The 17,580-nt window shown below is 38.9% G+C and overlaps 1 protein-coding gene across 6 annotated transcripts in view; it reads left to right on the forward strand.

The window, feature by feature from the left end:
- Positions 1–17,580, forward strand: part of KANSL1 (KAT8 regulatory NSL complex subunit 1) — a 195,302-nt gene that overhangs the window by 40,300 nt on the left and 137,422 nt on the right. For all 6 annotated transcript variants that reach the window (XM_013989925.2, XM_003131310.6, XM_013989924.2 and 3 more), the window contains one exon: positions 11,413–12,784. In XM_013989925.2, coding sequence (XP_013845379.1) covers positions 11,496–12,784 — 1,289 coding nt within the window. In that variant the 5' untranslated portion in view covers positions 11,413–11,495. The remainder of the gene's footprint in view (positions 1–11,412; positions 12,785–17,580) is intronic.

The following is a 17,580-nucleotide window of genomic DNA, read 5'->3' on the forward strand; positions in this document are numbered from 1 at the left end:
TTTTTTTTTTTTCTTTTTCTTTTTTAAGTTTAGGGGTGGTTTATTTTTTGGTTTTTGGTTTTTTTGTGTTATAATTCTTTAGTGAATTGTGCATTTATCTTTATGTATCTATAAGAATATTTCTGTTGGGCTCCCAGAAGTGCAGTTACTAGTTAAAAATTTGAGTAATTGCACTGAAAGTTTTGATAGGTATTGCCTTCAAAAGGCTTATGTAGCCAAATTTAATAGTTTAAAATTTACAATTAAAAAGTTTGTCATTCTGAGTGCATGTGCTTGGCAATGTAAATTACCAGGATTTGAAGTAGATGAAGTCTGTCCTAGATTCTGTTGATTCATGCTTCTTTTTAGATTGTTTTCACTTTATGGTCATACATCCCTATTAACTTCATAATGAATCTCTAATGCAGTCAACGTAGAATACTGAGGTTAACATGTCTGCCAGGCACAGTGCTACATGTAAGGGGTGGAGATAAAAACAAGGCATAAAATCTCATTTTAAGAAATAAATGGTCTAGGGAAGGGGAGGAGGTGATAAAATTGGGAGTTTATATTTCATTATGAGCTGTTGCCCAGGTGTTACAGGAATGCAGATAAGACCCTAGAGAGGAAGGGACTCTCTAAAAAGAGCTTACGATCTTGAGCTAAAACTTGAAAAGTAAAGGTGCAAAGGTGTGGAAAAGCCTGGAACTATAGATAAGATTCAGGTGGTTAGAGTGGGAACGGGATGGAAATGAGGCTGAGTGTAAAAGGAGGGGAAATATATGCTATGTGGGAGTTTGGGTTCACCCTTACCCTGGAGTCCCTGAAGGATTTTAAGCAGGAGCGGAACATGGTTGGGTTTGTGTTCCCTCCCTTCTTCCTTCTTTTCCTTCTCCTTTTCTTTCTTTTTTTCCCTTGTTTTTTAGGGCCGCATCTGTGGCAGGTGGAAGTTCCCAAGCTAGGAGTTGCATTGGAGCTACAGCTGCCGGCCTACACCACAGCCACAGCAACGCTGGATCCTTAACCCACCGAGTGAAGCTAGGGGGTGGAACCCGCAACCTCATGGTTACTAGTTGGATTTGTTTCTGCTGCGCAAGAACGGAGCTCCCGCCTCCTTTTCTAGTAATCACTTTGGTAGTTGACGCTAGATTGAAGGCTTAATGAGACAGGAGGAAAGAACAGTTGGGAGATGATTACTGCTGGGATTACTATAATGCTTGAGGTTCTGAATGAAGACAGTGGTATTAAGGATGGAATGAACGTGCCTGTCATGCCACCTATTGAACCCTTCCTATTTGACCTTGGTAGTCAGAATGTCATCTCTTTTCAGAAACCTTCTTTGATCCCTTCAGGCAAAACAGTGCTATATCATCTGGGTTTACTACCTTCACACCTAATTTTTATCACCTTATCTTTGGCATTGATGATACGACCTTAATTCTTAGTGTCTCCAACATTAGACCATTAACTCCTGTAGTCTTTCCTCTGGTATTTGTGTCTGGTATTAGTATATTTTTAAGGTATCTCTGGTAGGTGGTAAATCAGTGATTGGGATCAGGGTTCATTGACATGGGGAATGTTGAGGGGCAGGGATTGGTTTTGAATTTGTTATTAGGGGCAGGAAATGGGCTTTGCAAGTAGCTGTATGGGTGATGCTGGACCCTCCTTATTCTTTAGGTTTCAACTTTTTATTTTTTATTTTAATTCTTTGGATTTTAAACTTTAGGTTTCAATGTTTTTTCCCACTGGGAAGCCTTCTGTGACCCAGCTCACTCTCAGCCTGTGTGAGGGTCTCCTAATGTCCCCTGGGATTCCCTCTTCACACAGTGTCTGTCTTTACTGGTCCATGTCATCCTTGTAGACACTTAGTACAGGGCTTTGAGTGCTGTAGGCATTTTAATAAAATGTTTATTGGAGGTAATTAGTTGGTATTTCTCATTGACTTCCCTCTAAAGACTAAAATTCAAAATCGTAGGGTCTAGCAATTAAGCCTCTTCCAGTTTAAACCTAGCCTTACATTTAGTGGTTAAAAGCATGGATTTCAGGGGTAGAGATTTAAATTGGAATCCTTCCCCTGCAACTTAGTAGTTATGTGCTCTTGGGCACGTTACTTAACTTTGGAGCATCAAGGTTTCTTATCTATTAACGTGAGAATAAGGATACGTACTTGTCTTACAATGTTATTGTGACACTTAAATGAGGAGATATATGTAAGACACTTAGCACAGTGACTGACACAGTAAAAGGTCAATTAATGTAGTGAATAGCAGTCATAATAGTAGCCTATCCTCCAGTCAGAGCTGTGATTCCCTTAGTGATTATGAAATTTAAGAAGCCCTGCCCTATTGGCATAGGAAAGTGTTAGGGACTGAGGTGGTGAGGTCCACATTATTTCTTCGTTTTATAATAAAAATTTTGACTCCTACTCTCTATTGTCCTCATCTTTATCTGCTTAGCATGGTCTTATACTGAAAGGCCTACCTCACCAGGTCATTTTTGCCTACTCTACCCCTGCTGGTAAGTACCAAGCTCTAGCTATATAAAGTTAACGAGCCTGTAAACAAGGATGCTAAGGCTTCCTTGTCTTGGAAATAGAATTAATGAATTGATAACTAGGAAACATTCAGATAATTTTAACTGAACAGTGGCTTTAAGTGCATTGATAATTTAAGCAAGCAGGAAGAAAGAGATGTGAATCTGAATAGTCTGGAAAGGTTTTTGTGGAGATGCTGTGTATTGGACAATTAAGTTTTGCGCTTAAAGTGTAGAAGGGTCTTCCAGGTAGGGGCAGCAGCGTAGACAGGATCATGGAGTTGAATGTGGAAGGAGTTTTAGGTCCATGCCACCTGATGTACTTGCTTTGATATTGTTTTAAGGTTCATCTTGGAGAAATAGGACTCATAAGGTATGTACTAGGACCTATTTTAGAGTAGAGGATTGAGGTGATATAAAGGTATGGAATGGATTGGAGGACTGAGGCATCAGTCAGGAAGCTGTTATGATAATTTAGGTGTGAGCTGATGTGGACCTTGGGATGGGTTTGGGTTAGTAGTGTTAAGAATGGAATGGATAGGGAGTTCCTGTTGGTGCTCAGCCGTAACGAACCTGACTAGTATCCATGAGGACGTGGGTTTGATCCCTGGCCTCAGTAGTGGGTTATGGATCTGGCATTGCCATGAGCTGTGGTGTAGGTCACAAGCGCCGCTCAGATGTGACTGTGGTGTAGGCTCCGATTCGCCCCCTAGCCTGGAACTTCCATATGCTGCACATGTGGCCATAAAAAGACCAAAAAAAAAAAAGGGGGGGGGAGGAGATACTGAGCCTGAACAGCCATTTCCCCCCCCTGCAAAAAAAAAAAAAAAAAAAAAAAAAAGATAAACAAACCCTGAACAGCTTTATGAGAATAAATGGAGCTGAAATTATGAAGGAAAAGAGAACCTTCTCTCTGGTCTCTTAAGAGCCTTTATGTTTTCTGTTTGTGCCACTTATTTGGCCTTCTGCAGACTTTAGGCCCTTCCAAAGCCGGAAGGAGACCTTGACCATATTCTGCTGTGGTGTGGTGACCATTATAGTTGAGATTTTTGTTGCATCCTGTCTGGATTAATTGTAGTAGCTGATCTTTGACTTTTAAAAAAAATTTTTTTTATTACGATGAATTTATTACATTTATAGTTGTGCAGTGATCGTCACAATCCAATTTTATAGGATTTCCAACTCACAACCCCAGCACATCCCCCACCCCCCAGTCTCCTTTGGAGACCATAAGTTTTTCAAAGTCTGTGAGTCAGTATCTGTTCTGCAAAGAAGTTCATTCTGTCCTTTTTTCAGATTCCATATGTCAGTGAAAGCATTTGATGTTGGTGTCTCATTGTATGGCTGACTTCACTTAGCATGATAATTTCTAGGTCCATCCATGTTTGTAAAAATGCTGGTATTTCGTTCCTTTTAATGGCTGAGTGATATTCCATTGTGTATATGTATCACATCTTTTTGTTGTTGTTGTTGTCTTTTTGCCATTTCTTGGGCCGTTCCCAGGCTAGGGGTCTAATCGGAGCTGTAGCTGCCAGCCTACGGCAGAGCCACAGCAACGCGGGATCCGAGCCATGTCTGCCACCTACACCACAGCTCACGGCAACGCCGGATCGTTAACCCACTGAGCAAGGGCAGGGACCGAACCCGCAACCTCATGGTTCCTAGTCGGATTCGTTAACCACTGCGCCACGATGGGAACGCCTATGTACCACATCTTGATCCACTCCTCTGTCCATGGACATTTAGGTTGTTTTCATGTCTTGGCTATTGAAAATAGTGCTGCAGGTCTTTGACTTTTTAATCTATCCTATCCAACTGGTCTCTGAAGCACAGTTCTCATGTGTCACTCCCCATTTGAAAAACCTTTAATGACTTTCTCCTGCCTTTGTAAAGGCTGGCTATTCAAAGTTATCTATTAATGATCTGGTGTCAAACTGGCTTTCCACCTTTTTCTATACTGTTTGCTCTGTTAAAATATGCTTCATATTTTAAGCAAGTTGATCATTTCTTTTAACTTCCAGGATGTTCAGTTTTCCCCACAGTTTTGCCTTTTCCCATGCCATTTCCTTTCACTAAAATGCCATACTCCCCTCTTTTCGCCCTAGACTTTTATGTAATAAAATAGCTAATTTTCAAGTTTCAGCTGAAATTTCGATAACTTTAGAGACACTTCCCTAAACCATCCTTCCTCAGCCTGTTTCTTTCTTTGCTTTGTGCAAAGTAATGAGGACTAGAAGAGGTTAGTAGAAGCCACGTTTTGGGGAGGCTTTTCTTCCCTATCTGATTTTTGCTTCTGTTTTCAGTGGAAGTGCAGTTGTTAGCCACCCAAATGATCAGACTCTTCCCATAGGGTCTTTGTAGCCTATGAACAGTTTTGGAAGGTTGATGCTGCCAGTTTATTCTTGTGTAACTCGAGTCCTCTCTTGGGAATTTGCGAGGAATAAGGCTTGGTTTTCATTTGTAGGTATGGAGTTAGTTTTGACTTGACAGTATTTGAAGCAGCTGGATGTGTGTGCTTTCTGGAACTCTGTATATATATAGATATGATCAACTTGCTCTGTATGTATATAGATATGTATATACATAGATATACATATATATAGATATGATCAACTTGCTCTGTATGTATATAGATATGTATATGCATGTATAGAAATCTGTAAATATAGAGAGAATCTCCCTAGACAGCAGTTCTCAATTGGGGAAGGGGTATGGTTTTGCCCCCAAGGACATTGGGCATGCCTGGAAGGATTTTGGTTTGTCATAATTTATAGGCGGGTGCTGCTGGTACCTATTGGGTGGAAAGGCCAGGGTTGCTGCTAAGCCACCTTCAGTGTACAGGAGAGACCCCATTCCTCCACAACAGAGAGTTATTGGCACAAGTCAGCAGTACTGAGGTTGAGAAACTCTGCTCTAGGGGTATACTTTTGCTTCCCAAGTGCTGCTTATGTTAGCTGAAAGTTTTTTCTTAAACCTATATTGCAATTTACAGTGAAAATAGAATCATAGGCATAGGAAGGAACCCTAGAGATCACATATTTGAACTTTATTCCAACTGGTGTCTCTCAGAACAGTGTTCTGCAAGATATTAATAGGTGTAATGGAAAAAAGACGTTTGTTAAAGGTGCAAAACATTGAGTATTCATTAGAATGAAGTGTGTTGTGAATCTCCATCAGGGAGGCTTTTCCTGAATGTGTTTGCCTGCCGAACCCCCTTGACATCTTCCAGTCCCCGAAATGCTTCCTTGGAACTGGGAGGGAAGCCGTTAATTACCTAGCTCAACCTTGTATAGTCTTTTAAAGGACCTTGATTGGCTATGCCCTTTTTGTCTCTTCAAGCTTACTGCCATATTTTTATGTCAGTGACAGTAGGTTCTTTAACTCCATCTGTGTTTTTGGGTTTGTTTTTTTGGTCAGATTGTGGTTAATACATGAACTAAAATTTGGAATATTTTAGTTTTTAGTTTCTTTATTCTGTACAATATAGCCTCACTATCTGTCCCCACCAGTAAACTGGAAATTTTAATGCCAGCCTGAAACCTACCTCCCAGGTTGTTAATGAGGATTAATAAGTTAATTATAGCTTTTAATGATTTGTATTCTTTGGAGAAAGGTGATTTATCATAAACTGTTGTACTGTTTTTGTAAAACTGCTTAAGTTTGACAGTTTTTCTCTGCTCTAAGTTGTTGGGTGGTGAAGTGGGATGGGAATCTTGTTTTAATCAACATTTTGCTCATTATGTTAAATTTAAGACTGTTATTGTGATATTTTGCCTTATTGGATTTTTTGGCTCTTTAAGAATTTGCATTATTTTTGCTTCCTTCTCTTTTATTATACAAGCAATATATGTTTATGGTAGAAATAGTACATAAGACAGAAAATAATAAAAGATGAGAATCTTATCACTTTCTTTTAAAAACAGAAATGAGGTCATAGCATATGTTTTGTTTTTTAGCACTTTTTTTTCATTTAGCACTTTTTTTCTGTCATTAATATTTGCTTTTTGTCTGTAGGTTATAATGGCAGTGAAAATAGTGGGTGCTTGTGCCAGGCACTAGGTTAATTGAAAGTATCTTAATTAATTATCACACAAGCCTTCTGAGGTCAGCTCTGCTATTTGCACATAAGGAAGTTGAGGGAACAGAATAGTTAAATAATTTAAATAACGGGTGGGGCCAGGATGTGAACCTGGACCTGTTTTCCTTATCTATGAATGTCTTTGGGGGCAATATTGAATCTCAACACAACATTTCAAGTCAACAAAGGGGGTTGGTGGTGTAGATTTTAATATATATATTTTGACAGTAGTTTGGGTATAGAAAGATAAATATTTATGGGTTAGGAGTGGAATTTCATCTGAAGAGGTTGCTTTCCCCTTTCCCTTCTTATTTAAATGATTGTTTTAATGATTACTCTTTGCAGTGCATCCTCTGGGGATTTTGAGACCAAGGTGAGAGTGTGTAAATAAACTTGCCTTTGAGATGTGTGTAATTAATGTCAGGTTGTCAGATAGGCTTTCAGAGTGTCAGAGAAATCTTGAAAGAGATGGAATTTGAGTCAGCAGATTTTTAAGTTGTGAATTTTAAAGAATTGAATACTTCTAAAATAACTTTGGAGAGTTTACTGCTTTAATACCTTTTGTGGTGTGATGTTAATTATGACCCTCTCCATGTGCTGGGTGAGCATGGGTTTTCCCAAGTAAGTTTTATGGAAGCTGTGCCACATCTGTGTCCTTACTTGGGCCCCCAGAGGGAGGTTGTTTCCTGCCATCGATGAGACTTACTGAAGTGCTTTCAGGTAGTAGGCTGCATTTATTCCTCTCACATGTATTAATCTACTACACTTGAATTGCTAGTGTCAACTCTGTGTTCAGTTCAAAAGAGGGTATCAAATTGATGGGAAAGATCAGATAGCGATTTTTCTTTATGGGAGAAAATGCTTTGCCTATTATAAAATTGACTCAAGGCATTTTGAATAAAGAGTTTGATCCAGTATAATACAACTGTTTATATTATATTAGGATTTATCTTAAAATTTAAAATCAGGAACTCCTGTCGTGGCTTAGCGGTTAACAAACCCAATTAGCATCCATGAGGACGCAGGTTTGATCCCGGGACTCATTCAGTGGGTTAAGGATCCAGCATTGCTGTGAGCTGTGGTAAAGGTCGAAGACATGGCTTGGATCCTGCGTTGCTGTGGCTCTGGTGTAGGCCAAGGCTACAGCTCCAATTGGACCCCTAGCCTGGGAACCTCCATATACTGCATTTGCAGCCCTAAAAAGACAAAAAGACCAAAAAAAAAAAAATTTTAAAAAATTTAAATCAGAAATAGGAAAAGTGGACATAGAATAGTTTGTAGCACAGAATGCCATACGCCAGAAAGTCCATAAGGATAAAACTCTGTAATCCCCAGAAGATCTAGTTTAACAAACATAGGATGTTCATTAAGTATAATCTTAGAACGAGAAATTTTTTGCAATATATAGAGCAGTAGACACATTATATAGAGCAGTTGACAAATTTGACCTGTCACTGTATTGGTGTTTGTTTGGATATTTTCTTAATCATTTACTTAAGTACTTCGATATTTGTGATTTGAATTGTCATACTATAAAGAATCTTTGTGTAGTACTCTAGGGTTTACCATCCTATGTTGGTTTTATCTAAAGATAAGAATGTTTGGCCAGATTGAAAGTTGCTCATTTTGGCGGGGGGGGGGGGGGAAGGATGTTGCCTTAGTTCAGTGATTCACAAACTCTGGTCTCAAGGCTCCTTTTTGCTTTTAAAAAATGTTGAGAACCACAAAGAACTTTCATAGGTTGTTATCAGTAGTTGACTAGAAACTTTGAGAAATTAAAGGAATCATTTTTACTGATTCTTTTAAAAATAATAAACCCTATTACATATTATGAAAAATAACTTTTTTCCAGAACAGAAAAATTAGTGAATGAAATTATTTTACATTTTGCATATCCTTCTAGTGTCTGGCTTAATAGAAAACAACTAAATTCTCATAGCTGCTTCTGTATTCGTTGTTTTGTGATATATTGTTTTGGAAATATATAAAGAAAATCTGACCTTGTATAAACGTGTAGTGTGGAAAAGAGAGGAGTATTTTAAATAGCCTTTTCAAATAAGTGTGGATTTTCTTTCTTTCTTTTTTTTTTTTTTTTTTTTTTTTGTCTTTTCTAGGGCCACACCTATGGTGTATGGAGGTTCCCAGGCTAGAGGTCTAATTGGAGCGATAGCTGCTGGCCTACGCCAGAGCCACAGCAACGCGGGATCCGAGCTGCGTCTGTGACTTACACCAACACCAGATCCTTAACCCGCTGATCGAGAGAGACCAGGGATCGAACCCACAACCTCATGGTTCCTAGTTGGATTCGTTAACCACTGAGCCACGACGAGAACTCCCAAGTGTGGATTTTCTTTGACACTATATTCAAACTTGACAAGCAGTTTCATAAAGGTTAGTCGCACTGTGGAATCTAAAGCCATATTAGTGAACTTTTTATACTCTGTTACATTAAAATCCACTGGCCTGTCTTGCATATACTTTTACCCATGCACTAGTGTCTAATGAGCATTGGTCATTTGGTCATTCCTAAGTTAGGCAGATCTTCCAAACATTGACACATTTCATTATGTGGTATCAAATTCTCATTCACTAATAAATCTATTTAATCAGAAATCACACACACACACACACACACACACACACAAAAGGAGTTCCCGTCATGGCTCAATGGTTAACGAATCTGACTAGGAACCTTGAGGTTGGGGGTTCGATCCCTGGCCTTGCTCAGTGGGTTAAGGATCCGGTGTTGCCCTGAGCTGTGGTGTAGGTTGCAGACATGGCTCAGATCCTGCGTTGCCTTGGCTCTGGTGCAGGCCAGCGGCTACAGCTCCGATTAGACCCCTAGCCTGGGAACCTCCATATGCCAACAAGAAGTGGCTCTAGAAAAGGCAAAAAGACACACACACACACACACACAAAAGAAATGACTTAAGTAAGCATTGGGGAAATTTCAAGCTCATGGTGGTGGATACACATTTTCAAAATACTCATTTTGCTTGAAAACTCAGATTTTATCATTGGCCACAAGCATCATCATTAGCTTTCCTTGAAGTAGACACATTCATTTTGTTCATTTTCAAGAAAATGTCTGCTAACTATTCAAGTCTGAATAACCATAGTCTGTCAGTTCTGCCAAGTAAAAACAGTGTTCCATGAAAAAGCCTTCTAGTTCAGCTTGTAACTCAGTTGTACAAGTGCTTTCTCTTAGATTTCTTAAAGTAGCAGAAGTGTTTCCTGTGTACTTTCCCTTTCATCATACACACAATATTTAAATACATATATTCATACACACATAACACTGAAGACTAAAGAATGGAGATTTAATAAAATTCATAATTTTCATATTTCATCAAGGCTATCAAAGGTCAGGTCAGTGGCACTTTTTTTTTTTTTTTTTAATTGTAAATGAGTAGAGAATATAGTGACCAATGAGTGTTAGTACATGTTGGCGCCTCTGCCCTGATTTGTGCTAAGGTACCACCGGTTTTGTTCAGACTTGTTTTGCCCCCTTATTGCTAATATCAACACTGTGAAAAAGGCAAATAACATTTTAATATTATTAGAAAATAGCTTTGATCTTTCAGACCTCTGAAATTGTCTTTGAGCTCTCAAGAAATAGGCCACACTTCAGGAATAGCTGGGTTAGTTCTTTGCATAGATTTCCTTTTACTCTCAGACCAAATAAATCACAGGGGATGAAGAAGAGGCAAATGGCTGAGGTTTTTAGCTTGGGTTAGTAAATGAAAGCGATGCCATCACTTGAAGATAAAACAGGGTGAGGAGTAAGTGTGTTGGAAGAAAGCCCGTTTTGAGTTTCAGGGGGCTTGAGGAATGTAGAGGTGGGGATGTTGATTAGCGTAGCTGAGCAAGTTTTTCTGAGCATTGGGAGGCCTTTCCATGCTGCTTTTTCGGTGGTTGCCAAGGAAGAGAATTGAGAAAAAGAGGGCAGAAGAAGGGCCCTTAAACTGTCAAGGACATCGGGAAAGAAGAATTTCAAGAAGAGTGAGGATGATCAGCACTACCTAATGCTTTAGAGAAGTCACAGTGGGGCCTGAGATTTGAGTGTTGAATTTGAAAATGAGATGACTGGTGACCTTTGGAATAGGAGTAGAAGCCAGATTATAGAAGAGTAAAAAGTGCAGAGGCAGTTATTTATAACTATTCTTTCAAGAAGTTTTGGGGTAAAGGAAAAGTTTGGGGTAACGGGTAATGGGTTAGGCAATTAATTTGAGGGGTGGGCTGTACTGAGGACAGTGAAAGAAAAAAAAAATTGATGACACAAACTGGTATTATGGGTGTGATACAGCTTTTTAGTATGATCTGTCTTGCAGAGACAGTGAAGTGGGAAGCTGATGACTGTTGGATTCTTTGGCCAGAAAAATGCACAGACCTATGACATTTCACATACAAACTTTCGGTAGGGATCAGGAGTTGCTTACTAACTTTTTTCTGTTCAATTCCTGGATGTTTAGTTTGATACACTGGCTTAAATTCACTAATTTCAAGAAGTTTAAAGGGGATTTTTCTTTTAAGTGCAGGTGATTTAACTTGAACAGTCTGCGGCTGCTTTGAATTTATGGTTACAAGTGACGAGAAGGATGGAATTCTTTCTCTTGTGCAGGGATTATGGCCTCACCCCAGTGCCCTCCCCCTTCCCTTCTCCCCTCTTGGATGTATATTTGCATCTCCAGAATGGTTCGAATGTTTTCTTTCTGGAGGCAGAGTTTGGATAACAGCCTCAAGTCGTGTTTGTATTAAAAACATATGTGCTGTTTTCTAATGTGCTTGTATTTCTAACTTCCTTTTCTTCTTTCTTTTTCTAGTCTGTTCTCTGGGGAGGCAGTAAGGGGCTGTGGAGCTGGCCTCGGCAGCGGGAGAGGCTGGACTTCCTGTCTCTCTGTGCTGAATGGCTGCGATGGCGCCCGCTCTCACTGATGCAGCAGCTGAAGCACACCATATCCGGTTCAAACTGGCTCCCCCATCCTCCACTTTGTCCCCTGGCAGTGCCGAAAATAACGGCAACGCCAACATCCTTATTGCTGCCAACGGAACCAAAAGAAAAGCCATTGCTGCAGAGGATCCCAGTCTAGACTTCCGAAATAATCCTACCAAGGAAGACTTGGGAAAGCTGCAACCATTGGTGGCATCTTATCTCTGCTCCGATGTAACATCTGTTCCCTCAAAGGAATCGTTGAAATTGCAAGGTGTCTTCAGCAAGCAGACAGTACTTAAATCTCACCCTCTCTTATCTCAGTCCTATGAACTCCGAGCTGAGCTGTTGGGGAGACAGCCAGTTTTGGAGTTTTCCTTAGAAAATCTTAGAACCATGAATACAAGTGGTCAGACAGCTCTGCCACAAGCACCTGTAAATGGATTGGCAAAGAAATTGACTAAAAGTTCAACACATTCTGATCATGACAATTCCAGTCCCCTTAATGGGGGAAAACGAGCTTTCACTTCATCTTCTCTTCAGGGAGGTGAAGTGGTGGCATCTGAGTCTGGGGACTTGAAGGGGGGTATGACCAATTGCACTCTTCCACATAGAAGCCTTGATGTAGAACACACAACTATATTTAGCAATAATAGCACTGCAAACAAATCTTCTATAAATTCCATGGAACAGTCGGCACTTCAAGGAAGCAGTAGGTTATCACCTGACACAGACTCTAGTTCTAACTTGGGGAGTGTCAAGTTAGAGGGTAAAAAGTCTCCCCTGTCTTCCATTCTTTTCAGTGCTTTAGATTCTGACAAAAGGATAACAGCTTTACTGAGGCGGCAGGCTGATATTGAGAGCCGTGCCCGCAGGTTACAGAAGCGCTTACAGGTTGTGCAAGCCAAGCAGGTGGAGAGGCACATACAGCATCAGCTGGGTGGATTTTTAGAGAAAACTTTGAGCAAACTGCCAAACTTAGAATCCCTGAGGCCCCGGAGCCAGTTGATGCTGACTCGAAAGGCTGAAGCTGCATTGAGAAAAGCTGCCAGTGAGACGGCCACTTCAGAAGGACTCAGCAACTTCCTGAAAAGTGATTTGGTTTCGGAAGAATTGGAGAGATTTACAGCCAGTGGTATAGCCAACTTGAGGTGCAGTGAACGAGCATTTGATTCAGACGTCACTGACAGTAGTTCCGGAGGAGAGTCTGATGTCGAAGAGGAAGAATTGACCAGAGCGGATCCTGAGCAGCGCCATGTACCCCTGTGAGTAGAATGATGCCTAATGTTCTTGAGAAATGCTGGGGCAAGGGAGAAAAACCTGATGTATTCCCATCGTGGAAAGAAAGGGGCTCTTTGCCTAGGTTCCGTTTGTCTTTTTCTTTTCTTAATTTTTTGGTAGGTGGGTTCACATAGACCTGCTAGTGAAGAAATGGAGGATGGTTTTGGTATAGTGTTGTCTTGCTGTAGGCTAAAAGCTGCTAATTTCCCATTGAAATCTTATTAAGAAAAAACTAGAAGGCATCTAGTTTGAAACTGTACTCATCCTTTCAGAGGGAATAGATTTCTTTTGAAACTATTCATAGGATATTTTTGTAAGTTTCTAAGGCTTGACTTCAGATTTTGTTGTTTTTACTAAGTGGGGCCAAAAGTTTAGTTGACCTGGTTAAGTTCACTGGAATTTATAGTTGCTTTTAGTTGAGCTTTCAGTAGAGAATGTACCCAAGTGTTCACTTGAGATTTCTTTATGTTTTAAGGACTAATAAGAAGAAGATACTTCAGAGGTTTATGGACTAATAATAAGAAAATGCTTTATAGGTTGCCTCCAAGCACCATATGCTTTCACAATTTGATTCTCTTCCTAAAAGAAATCATCTTTGTCAGATTTGGATTTTATTTTCTCTGAGCTCCAGTTAAATATATTGACAAATTTGGGATAAATTCTTACTAGTTTTTCAAAATCTGCTGATTGAGAAAAGTTGTCCATAAGCTTTGTGTAGTACTCCAGGTGGGCCTGGTTGAGCCAGAGGTACTTTACTTTTGTTCTTCCCTCCTGATCCTGCAGTGGGCTCTTTATAGATAAACAAGAAAGTACAGTGTACCTCCTTAAAGATAAACCAGTCTACATTTATCTTGACTTATGAGAGAGGGAAACCAGAGTGGTTGGAAAAGAGGGACAGGAGAGTTGACTCCAGTAGATCCCCTTTCATTTCCTCTTTGGGTAGGGATGTTGTAAAGGTTAATTACTAGAGAAAACTGAAATAAGTGGATACATTGGAAAAATTGGCTTTCCTTTGCCTTTAAAGGTGACTAATATTTTCACTGGAGACTTTGTTGAGATAGCTATCCTTTTAATTTTAAGCATAAGTAGGTAGCCTTTTTTCTCTGTTTTGCATATGTTATTTCACATGGATAACACTGTATCTGAGTATGAATTTTGGTTTGTGTTTCTAAGGGAAAAAGTGGATAATTTTGCTGAATTTTTTCCTTGTGGCCCAAGTTCCATTACCATTTGTTAGATGACTGGGCTCAAGAATCCACTTTTCTTTCTTTTTTTTTTTTTTTTTTTTTTTGGACTTTTTGCCTTTTCTAGGGCCACTTCCTGTGGCATATGAAGAATCCACTTTTCTATTCAGGTTTAAAGCAAGTGTATTTCAGAACCTTGGTACTGCTATAACATAGTTACCTTTCCTTAAATGGATTAGTGCCTTAAAAAAGCTTGCTAGTATTTGTGGCATTATCCCCACTGACTTTCCTGCATAAACCATTGCTGTAAGAAATCTTGGTTAACAGTTGAATATTTTGTGTTAAAGAGTAATTTTCTGTAACATACTGTAGTTGAAGCATTTTAGGCTTAGTGTATTTATTTTGTCTGAGGAAGAAAAACATCCAGAATCTATAAGCTTATTGTTTCCAGGATACATTGTATTGAAAACATTGTTTTGATAATGTTGTGAGTAACTGTTCCAACCCAGTGTAATCAAAATACCTGAGAGAACTTTGCTTATTTCATGAGATAGTCTAGTGATTTGAAAAGACCTTTTAGTCCATTCATTTACTTAGTTTTGGGCATTCTTCTAACTTAATGGTTTGTTGATTGGAAGGCTGTGAATTATAAGGACAGCTAAGGGATCTTTTTAGGAAACTTTTTGGGATCAGTTGAATTCTCTTACAATGAAGTCAACTAAATCATGCTTTAAAGTAAGGACAGTTTGTGCACTAAAAGTACTGTCAAATAAATACACTTTTTGTACATTATGGTATAATTGAATTTAAATTAATTAACAGTAAAGTGTAAATACTTGTAAGTTCTTCATAAGCAGGATCACCAGACTGACTCCTAAGGCTGTTATTTAGCTAGGTATTTGTTCACCTTCTGAGTATTCTAAAGATTTTCTGCAATTGGCCAATGAGAGAGTGGAGGCATTGGTTTGATTGAAAAAAGGAAAAAATGGGAAATTGTTCTTTGGATGCTGAGAAGCCTTTTCTTTGTGATTTAAGAGTCCCTCCCAAGTCTCATTAATCACATTTATAATTCTTGAGTCCTGGAGTAAGAAGTTAGTTAACTATTCAGGAGCCTGACCCAGCTGGTGAATTTCAACTTTTTTCTTCTTCCAGTAGCCTGTTCATATTTCACTCCTTTGCTAAAGTACTTCTGCCAGAGATAAAGTCGCTAGATTTAGTCTGAGCATCCCTGATGAAAATATTTAGTAGAGGAGACTGTTGAAATGAATGGTTTTTAAATGCTGTTGCTTAAATTACAAGTGGAAGGTTTTGTGAAAATGGCAAGCTTTCACCAGGAATTCATTTGTGTTTTTCCTTCAATCCTACCTTTTTTCCAAGAGGAAAAACAATGATTCATTTTAAGCCCTAGGCACATGCTAGCAGCAGATTGACTGATTTTGTATGTTGTTGGGAATGGTATATTTATCATTATTTTGTAGTAAGTTCTGCATTGATGGATGAGACATGTTAGAGAAGCTCTTTCCTTTTTCTTGATTACTTTTTTTGGTTAACTTGATTTTTAGTTTAAAACTGTTATATCCTTTTATTTTAAGTTGTTTCTAGAAAAATCATCTGAAAATGTTACATATATCTTCCTGTCTTGGTACATGTAACTACTTTGGAAATTCTGCCTTTTGTTGTCTTTGACCTATGTCATTGTTCAGTAACATCACCTTCGAAGGAGCAGGACTCTGAACGTCATCTTTTAAGAAAAAGTTTTTAAAATTTTTTATTTTTTTTCTTTTTCTTTTCTTCTTTTTACAGCCCCACCTGAGGCACATGGAAGTTCCTGGGCCAGGGGTTGAACTGGAGCTGCAGTTGGGGCCTGTGCCACAGACATGCCAGTACTGGATCCGAGCCGCATCTGCAACTTAGGCCTGCAGCTTGCGGCAACACTGGATCCTTAACCCACTGAGCGAGGCCAAGGGTTGAACCCACATTCTTCTAGAGAATAGAATGAGGTTCTTAATCCACTGAGCCCAAATGGAAACTCCAAAAAAATTTTTGGAAGTTTTTGGTTTTATTTTATTTTTGTTGTTGTTTTTGTCTTTTTAGGGCCACACTCGCAGGATATGGAGGTTCCCAGGCTAGGAATTGAATCGGAACTATAGTCACCGGCCTACGCCACAGCCATAGCAATGTGGGATCCGAGCTGCATCTGTGACCTGTGGCAACGCCAGATCCTTAACCCACTGAGCAAGGCCAGGGATGGAACCCAAGTCCTCATGGATGCTAGTTGGGTTCATTAACCACTGAGCCACAGTGGAACTCACCAAAAAATTTTTAATCGAAGTATGGTTGATTTACAATGTTGTATTAGTTTCTAGTGTGTAGAACAATAATTCAATTGTACATATATTTATATTCTTTTTTCACGTTCTTTGCCATTATGGTTTATTACAGGATCTTGAATAGAGTTCCCTATGCTGCACAATGGGACCTTGTTGTTTATCTGTTTATATAATAGCTTGTTTTCTGCTAATCCCAAACTCCTAATTTATCCCTCCCCTACCCCCTTTCTCTGTAACCATAAATCTGTTTTCTATGCCTGTGAGTCTGTTTTCTGTTTGTAGATATGTTTGTATCGTATTTTAGATTCCGTATATAAATGATATCATATGGTATTTGTCTTTCTCTGTCTGACTTGATTCTCTTAGTGTGATAATATCTAAGTCTATTCACGTTGTTGCAAAAGGCATTATTTCATTTTTTTTAAAAAAAAATAGTCATCTTGATTGAGGGACTGGAAAGGAGGCTGTATGCAATAAATACCTCACTGTTTAATTCTTAATTGTAGACATAGAAATAAAAGCATTTAGTTATCTTGTGTATGTAATAGAACTGTTGAGTGTGTACTTGTGCCCCCGTATTCTCTTCTTCCTTTAGTTTTTCTTTGTATACCTCCTTTTCTAAGAGTTTTGTTCTGGAGTCCCATTATGGCTCAGTGGTAACAAACCTCAGTAGGATCCATCAGGATGCAGATTTGACCCCTGGCCTCAATTACTGGGTTAAGGATTCGGCTTTGCTATGAGCTACAGCTCCAATTTGACCCCTAGCCTAGGAACTACATATGCTGCAGGTGTGGCCCTAAAAAGCAAAAAAAAAAAAAAAAAAAAGGAATTCTGCTACTTTGTTACAAATTCCTGGACCCATACCTTTTTTTTAACTTGCTTTTCATTTTCTTTGCCCTTGTGCTTATAAACTTTTATTGTAAGTACTTGTTAAGACATTTTTTCCCCCAAGATACACTCTTAAATGTATTTTTAGATCAGCAGTGTTCAGGGTACCTGTACATTTTGTAGACTTCTCATCCTTTAAAAATTTTTTTCTTCTAAATTGTTACTATAGTTTTATCTTGAGGGTCAGTATAAAAGTGATTCCAGAAAACATTTCATTTGTGAGTACTGAAATACATGTTTTATATATATTAAATATATCTTTATATTACACAATGCCTTCTTTATAAGGACATGAGAGCAAAGATGCAGCCAAGAATCATTGTATTTTTTCCAAAACTTTGAAGTCTCATTTTATTACCTGGCTGTTAATAATGTGTG

Source organism: Sus scrofa, chromosome 12 (genome assembly GCF_000003025.6).
Source record: "Sus scrofa isolate TJ Tabasco breed Duroc chromosome 12, Sscrofa11.1, whole genome shotgun sequence".
Lineage (NCBI taxonomy): Eukaryota > Metazoa > Chordata > Mammalia > Artiodactyla > Suidae > Sus > Sus scrofa.